The sequence below is a fragment of the Acanthamoeba castellanii genome (assembly GCF_000313135.1).
Source record: "Acanthamoeba castellanii str. Neff unplaced genomic scaffold scf7180000084745, whole genome shotgun sequence".
NCBI lineage: Eukaryota > Discosea > Longamoebia > Acanthamoebidae > Acanthamoeba > Acanthamoeba castellanii.
The window spans coordinates 358,148-365,452 of NW_004457592.1; the positions used below are offsets into that span (position 1 = coordinate 358,148).

The 7,305-nt window shown below is 57.7% G+C and overlaps 5 protein-coding genes across 5 annotated transcripts in view; 3 read left to right on the plus strand and 2 right to left on the minus strand.

Moving 5' to 3' along the window:
* Positions 1-244: 244 nt before the first annotated feature.
* ACA1_183220 (uncharacterized protein) lies at positions 245-1,359 on the minus strand (the record flags this gene model as incomplete). The annotated part of the gene is made up of 5 exons (XM_004345882.1): positions 245-397; positions 517-585; positions 679-750; positions 877-1,019; positions 1,140-1,359. The coding sequence occupies 5 exons, from the start codon at positions 1,357-1,359 to the stop codon at positions 245-247; spliced, it is 657 nt and encodes a 218-aa protein (XP_004345932.1).
* Positions 1,360-1,733: 374 nt separating this feature from the next.
* On the plus strand, positions 1,734-2,201 carry ACA1_183230 (uncharacterized protein; the record flags this gene model as incomplete). Its single annotated transcript, XM_004345883.1, has 1 exon — positions 1,734-2,201. The coding sequence occupies one exon, from the start codon at positions 1,734-1,736 to the stop codon at positions 2,199-2,201; it is 468 nt and encodes a 155-aa protein (XP_004345933.1).
* Positions 2,202-2,780: 579 nt separating this feature from the next.
* On the plus strand, positions 2,781-4,616 carry ACA1_183240 (LysM domain containing protein; the record flags this gene model as incomplete). The annotated part of the gene is made up of 7 exons (XM_004345884.1): positions 2,781-2,827; positions 2,893-3,078; positions 3,190-3,325; positions 3,413-3,593; positions 3,668-4,120; positions 4,330-4,502; positions 4,578-4,616. The coding sequence occupies 7 exons, from the start codon at positions 2,781-2,783 to the stop codon at positions 4,614-4,616; spliced, it is 1,215 nt and encodes a 404-aa protein (XP_004345934.1).
* A 223-nt stretch (positions 4,617-4,839) lies between these two features.
* ACA1_183250 (PhytanoylCoA dioxygenase (PhyH) superfamily protein) lies at positions 4,840-6,359 on the minus strand (the record flags this gene model as incomplete). Its single annotated transcript, XM_004345885.1, has 7 exons — positions 4,840-5,092; positions 5,159-5,355; positions 5,455-5,619; positions 5,687-5,749; positions 5,854-5,936; positions 6,031-6,159; positions 6,248-6,359. 7 exons carry the CDS (start codon positions 6,357-6,359, stop codon positions 4,840-4,842), a joined length of 1,002 nt encoding a protein of 333 aa, XP_004345935.1.
* Positions 6,360-6,511: 152 nt separating this feature from the next.
* Positions 6,512-7,305, plus strand: part of ACA1_183260 (uncharacterized protein) — a gene marked incomplete at both ends in the record, with an annotated part of 1,090 nt that continues 296 nt past the window's right edge. The window contains 2 exons of the mRNA XM_004345886.1: positions 6,512-6,809; positions 6,940-7,049. Coding sequence (XP_004345936.1) covers positions 6,512-6,809; positions 6,940-7,049 — 408 coding nt within the window. The remainder of the gene's footprint in view (positions 6,810-6,939; positions 7,050-7,305) is intronic.

Consider the following 7,305-nt stretch of genomic DNA (forward strand, 5'->3'; position numbering starts at 1 on the left):
GTTGATGTTGTCCATGTTTTGGGCAAGGGACGTGTATCACCACGAGTGGGCAACTCTCTCGAAGTTTCGCCCTTTCCTTTTCTGCACCCGATCGCGCAGAATAGGAAAACAGCACACAACACAGCACACGCACACCACCGCACACACGACACACGACACGCACGACACACGGCATCGGGTTGAGTGTGCGCTGAGGCGACACCACCGAGGGGACGGAGGAGGTGAAAGGTCTCGAGAGAAAAGTTTAGAGGAATCGGTTGCCGGACTGGGCCGAGAAGCGGGAATGGAAATCCTTGGCCTTGCGCAGGACGCTGGCGCGAGCCTCTGCCGGGAGCTGACGCGATCCCATCTCCTCTCTGTCCCACGGCTTCCACTCCTCGTCTTCCTTCGCCTTGGCCTGCATCGTCGCGAAGGGAGGGTGTGTTGGTATTCATCATCATCATCATCATCATCATCATCGTCATTGTCATCATCATCTGGAGAAGGAGAGCGGAAATGAAGTGGGCAGCACGGTACCTTCTCGAGCTTCTTTTCGTTGACGCTCTTGGCGTGCTGTGCCACGAGAGACTCCGGACGATGCTTCTCCTGCAGTTTTGTGACGAGCCGGGTGAGCCGATGATGATAATGATGGCGATGAGGTGAGCGCGAGAGAGAGAGAGAGAAACAAATGGAGCGTACGTTGTAAAGCTGCAGGTAGTCCTCCACGATCTTGTCCTTGCCCATTTTGGGCTTCGCCTCTGTCTTTTGCTTCTGCAGGCCGTGACCACGTGCAAGCAAGGGCAAGCGACGTCGGGTGTCAGCAACGCATGAAAGGCGCCGTACGTGGACGACCAGCAAGAGCGGGAGAGCAAGTTGCAGTGAGGAGGGAGGAGGCACCTTGTCGGCAGGCTCGCCCTTCTTGTTGCGCCCTTCGATGATGTCGCGCTTGGTACGCTGCTTTCGCTCTTCCGGGTCGAGGGAGTAGGCGGGTGCCGACGGCAGCGCTGCTCGCTTGGGTTGCGGCTTACGAGCTCGCGGATCTGTGCTTGTTCATTCATTACGCCACCGAATGCGTGAGATGATTCATGCACCACGCATGTGATGATAATCATAATGATGCGAGTAGCGGGGGGGCACAAGTGATGAGGGCAATTCCATACCATCTGGTCGCAAGGGTCCGAGCACTTCCACAACTTCCTTCTCATCCTCATCTTCATCCTTGGGCTCCTCTGGGGCGGCAACCAAATCGTCTAGAGACGGACCGCATACGCGCCTTCGTGGGGGCGCAGCGGCAGCCTCCTGCTTTTGTTTCTCCTCTTCCTCCTCGCGCTTCCTTCTTTCTTCGAGCAGGTGGGGTGGTAGCGCCGCCCCAAAGACCATGGGCGATGGGGCCTCCTCTTCTGCAACTTCTTTCGCCTCTTCCTCTTTTCTATCATCCTCCCCAGCTACCGTTTTTTGTTCCTCTTCTTTTCCCTCCTCCTGTCGTTGCCGAAGGAGATGAGGCGGCAGAGCTGGACCCACATGCGCCATCTTCGATTTGAATGAAAACAAATAAATCAAAAAGAAAGGCACAACTATTGAGGTGTTGAAATTTCGAGCGTGCACTCCGGTCAAAATTCCGTGAAAAAATGAAAGGAAAGTAGGTTCTCTGTTTTTTCCCTGTATTCGCTGTTGGGCGGGGAGTACAAATACTCGGGCTACGCGCACATCTGATCATAAAATCAATTCACGCGTGCACCACACATAGGAAAAGAATGAGCCAAGATTGGAACGAGATCGTGTTCAGGAAGAAGGCCCCCAGCGCCAAGGACGCTAAGGCCGTGACGAATGCCCAGCGCACGGGTGCCGCCATCGAAACCTCGAAGAAGGCCGCGACGAACAAGCCCACCACGACCACTGGCAATCCTGCGCGAAGGCTCGAATCGGACATCATCAAGGGAATCGATGAGGAACCCGACAAGCTCACTCCCAAGACGGTGGGTCCTCAGGTGGGGCGCGCCATCCAGGCGGCTCGCGTGGCGAAGGGCTTGACGCAGGCGCAGCTGGCCCAGCGTATCAATCAGAAGGCGACGGTGGTGAACGAACTCGAACAGGGCAAGGCGCTCTTCAACAACCAGATGCTCGGACAGCTGGAAAGGCAGCTCGGCGTGAAGCTTAGGGGCGACAAGGCCCTCATCGGCACGCCACTAGAGGCGAAGACCTTCAAGGGCGGCGCCAAGTAAACAGCTCATCGGCTGATGAATTTTTCACTACTACCGCTGCTCTTTCACCGTGTTCATAGTTTGTACAAACAATACTCGATCTCTCGCTCCTAGACGCTCGATTTACTTTGCGCCAGTGCTGGATTGAGTTGCGAGGCCACCAATCTCAGCTGGCCGTGCGGCAGGGACAAATTTTGGTCTACAATGACCACGCTCAATCGATTAATGCGCCATGGCCCAGATAGTCTAATGACGGAAGTCAAGTGTGCCGCGTTACCAATTGATGCTCAGTGCTGGCACACAAGGAGAACACGGTGCACTAGCAAGTGTAGCAGTCGAGATCTTCAGCAACCTGGCGATCAACCACAAAAGCTGAAAAATGGAAAATGCGCCGCATTCTTGGCGGTCTTGGAATAGTCGGCGGAAAAAGAGAACGAAAAAGAGAACGAAAAGAAAACTCGATCCACGAAACTACTACGCAAGGGTGAGTGCATCGTCACTTTGTCGGCGAGCGCGTTCTTCCTTATTCCTTCGGCTACGGCTTGCGCATAAAAGACATCTTTCAATCATAGAAATCCAGACATTTTAATTTGCATCATCATGGCCAGCGCATTTGGGCACAACGATATTCCCCTTCAGACCTTCCCGTACCCCCTGCCTCGTCCCTCTTGTGCCCGTTAAACATAATAATAATAATCATATTATTTTGCAGGGTGTATGGATCTGGTGGGGGGTACTATGTGCCGGCCGACTACGGCGTGTCTGGCGGCGTCGCACTTCCCGAACCCGTGTGGCTGCCCGCCCCATCCACCGCCACCGCGCCCGCCACATGGGGCTCGCCCGCGCCCGCGCCTCTCTACCCGCACACCACCCTCACCCCCATGGGCTCCATCAACGCGTACGTCTCTACTTCCTCTTCTCCTCTTTCTTCTACTTTTTCTTCTACTCTTTCCAAAACGTAGTCAGCTCACCACTACTGGGGAATTCTATACGTCAACAACTCGTGTAGCGCCTACATCCAACCCGCACAGCCGCAGCAGTTCCACACCGGGTTCAACCCGCAGGCCAAGGCCGCACGCGAGGCGCAGGCGTTCGCCGTGGAGGGCGCCAAGCAGCGCTGCACCAAGTGCCGTTCCTACTTTACGGTACACACACGACACACACACGACACACACGCGACCGCACACGGTGGTGGTGGGTGGTGGTCTTACCTTCAACTCTCGTCGTTGCAGGCCGCAGAGAATGTCGATGGCGCGTGCGTGTACCACCCGGGCCACTACGCTACCCCGGACACCGCGGGTCCGGTCATGATGCCGGCCTCGACCCTCCTCCGCTGGTCCTGCTGCCGATCCCCGGCCTCCGACGCGCCCGGCTGCCGCCAGCAACGCCACGTCGTTGACGCCGCCACCGCTGGTACGCGCACGCGCCACCGCACACGACGCGACATGACACACACGCGCGCTAATCGTGCCACTCTGATCGTGCAGCAATCCTGCGCAAGTTCGACACGTCGGCCGGGCTGCGCGAGGGGCTGGCCCCGGTGGCCGGCGGCGGTCTCACGCAGGCCTCGTCGTCGTCCGACGACGATGAGGACAGCGAAGAGTACCTGGACTACGCCCGCCTCCAGGAGCAGGAGCACATCCGGCGGGGCATCAAGAAGATGCACGCCGCGGCTGCCGGCGCCGACGCAGCGCGCACGCAGGAGAGCGGCGGCACCGACGGGGTGGTGATGGTGCGCCACCTGGTGGCCAAGACCGACACGCTGGCGGGCCTGTCGCTGCGCTACGGCGTCAAGGTGGACGACATCAAGCAGGCCAACAATCTCACCTCGCAGTCGATCTTCGCCCACAAGTTCCTGCTCGTGCCCAATCCCGCCAGGACGCCCGCGCCTGAGGAGCTCAGCAACACCGTCATGCCCAAGGACGGCAAGAAGGGCATTGGTACACCTTAATACAACAACCGCACACGACACGACACGACACGACACGACACGACACGACACGACACGACACGACACGACACGACACGACACGACACGACACGACACGACACGACCAACGACACGACACGACACGACCAACGACACGACACACACGCGCACACGGGTGTTAGTGATAGTTAGCTAACGGCACTTGGTGTCGCGGCGCAGCGGTGGAGCGTTTCCGGGCGGTGGCCAAGTGTGACAAGGAGGAGGCCAGCTTCTACCTGGAGGAGCACGAGTTTGACGTCGAGCGTGCCCTGGCCGCATTCCGGGCCGACCTCGAGTGGGAGAAGCAGGCGCCCCAGCCAAAGAAGGCACGAGGCTCTGGCTGTGGCCGTTGTGTGTGTCGTGTCGTGTGTGTGTGGTGTGGTGAGCTGTTGGGCTGACCGTCACTGGGCTTTCTTTGCTCCAAACAGACCACCACCAAAACCAGAGCGAGGCGCAACTACAACTAGGCCTCGCGTGGTGCTGCCCGGAAGTGAGCCCATTTTGCCCCACCTTTGACAGGTGGTGCTCAATCACCGCTCAACTTCCACCTGTAAACGGTCGTGTAGAGCTTGTTCTTGTACTTACTTGAAAGAGTGGAACAACTATCTTCCCTCACAATTTCTTGGCTTGAACATCACTATTCAGATATTGAATCAATATATTCCTCCAACATCTACACCAACATGGGGGCTACGCCCAGCGAGCGATCCACGGGCCGGCAACGACAGTGTCGAATTCGTCTTGGTCGGCTGAGTGCCAGCGGGTGTCCTTCTGGGCGGCGTTCCGGTTCACAGACGCCCAGTCGCGCCACGACGACCAAAAGCCGGCGACCTCGGCGCCCTGAGCGTCGCGCAGGGGCAGCAGGTCCTTGATGGCCTCAAAGCCCGAACTCTCATTGCTCCGCTGCCACCTCAAGTCCACGCTCCACCGAATCCTGTCCGACCTGCGGCCATAAAATAAAAACAATTAAAAAACATAATTAATTAATAATAATAAAGCCAAGGTGTACGTGTTGTCGCCCGAGCAGTGGGGGATGGTGTTGTTGAAGAAGACAACGGAGCCCAGCTTCATCTCGCAGTCTACGCGCTCGCCGGCGGGCAGGTCGTCCTCGTTGATGTAGAGGTACCAGCTGCCCTGGTCGCCCTCCTCTTGCTCCGAGTGTGAGGACTTGCCCTTTCTGTTGCGCTCCAGGTGGTGTGGAAGCACCTGTTCACACCACACCACACCACCGCACACACACACACCACAGCACCGCACAACGTGTTCAGTCACGCGGCTCGCACACGTGTGCGGTCACACACGTACGGGCAGGTTGGCGGCGCCGCGGATCAGGCGCAGGGTGCCCATGGACCTGTCGACGTCGCACAGGGGGATCCACGCCGTCGGTTGGCTGGTGCGTTCGGCCCCGGCCGCCAGGTAGGCGCAGTCCTGGTGCCAGGGCACCGTGGCCAGCGCATTGCCGGGCGTCTTCTGCTCGGCTCAATCTGGGCGTGTGAGTGCTTCAGGCCTTGCTTGGGGGGGGGTTGAAGCAGCGTACCGAGCGCAGGTTCCAGACCGGGTGGCCAGCGAGCTGGCCATCGTCACCACTACTCGGGAGCATCTGCCCGAGGGGTGAAGACAAAAGAAGAAGAAATTGAAGAAGAAGAAGAAGATGGTGAGTAGTGCGGCATGAAGAGAGTAGTGCCACCACGACTGTTGCTGTACCTGTTGGACTACGTCGAGGAGGCGAGGGTGCGACCAGATCTTGGCCAGCTCGGTGCCCATTACCCCCGAGGTGTGAATGAGCACTGTAGCGGTGTAGGAGTGAATAGCATGTGAGAAGCGAGTAGCGGAAGGCATGAGGGAGGCGATGACACTGTGGGAAAGAGAAGAGGTCCGTACCGCTGGCGCCCTTGAACTCTTGTTCGAGGAGGGTGAGGCGGTGGAAGACATCCGCGTCGGCGTGGAGGTGCTGGATCTTCCCGGCCGCGTAGAGGCGCTGCGCCAGTCTGTCCACCCTCTCCTCGACCTCTGCACTCGGATCGACGACGACAAGAAGCAGAAAAAGGGCCTTGTTGAGCAGATCTGCCAGTATTGGGGGGGGGGAGGGTCTGGGCACCTTTGAGGACGGGAAGGAGCTCGTCGGGCGTGAAGAAGTCGTTGACGATGAGGAAGCCGTCCTTCTCCAACAGCGCCAGCTGTTCCTCGCTCAACAGGTGCATGCAGCTCATCTTCTCCTTCTTCTTCTAATGGTGTCCTCTGTCTGTTTCGCCAACGGTCGCCAACTGTTGGCCTAAACAGTACAGTTTTGAAGTGAAAACAGAATAAATAAAAGTCCAAAATTATTTTATATTAATAACTAATAATAAACAATGAAACAAAAATGAACAGAAGGAGGGACGACACGTACCAGTACCAGTCCCTGCCCCTGGCCTACCCCTCTCCTGCACGGGGCGTGCTGCAACAGCCGGTGCCCCACCACCACCAACCACCACAGCACCAGACACAGCAACACCGGCTGCTGTCGGGGAAGGCGAGCGGGACGTGGGCCGAAGAGTGGGTGGACGAGCTCACGAAGGCGCTCCCCATGCGGGCGGCCTTCTACCACCACGTCGCCTTCTCCGTGCTCACCTCCCAGCTGCCCCGCCTCGACTTCGACCTCTGCGAACCCATCCCCTCCGGTCCGTCTTCCCGCCCGCAGCATTTTCATTTCTTTTTAAATTAACTAATTAAAAAGCTGAATTATTCATATAAATAGTAATAATAACATTAATAAATGGAAAAAGCTCACAGGTGGTGAGAATGGGGCAGGGGTGGGTTGGGCCTGCATGGGCGCGTGCGCGCTGCTGGCCTTCGGCTATTCCTACTTCGTGGAGGGCGCCGTGCTGTGGGCCATCTTCAGTCTCCTCTTCTACGCTCTCGTACACCACACACTCGCCTCTCATCTTTCTTCCGTGGCTACGACTCACGCACCATCGCACACGCACACACGTTTTCCAGTTCGCATATGCATCGACACCACAGTTCTTTTCGTGCTACGACGACATTTACGACGCCGACGGTGCGGTCATCACCCCTGCGCGCGTTGACGCGTGTTGTTCGCTCCCGGTCTGACCGTTGTGTGGTGTGTGTGGTGTGTGTGGTGTGTGTGGTGTGTGTGGTGTGTGTGGTGTGTGT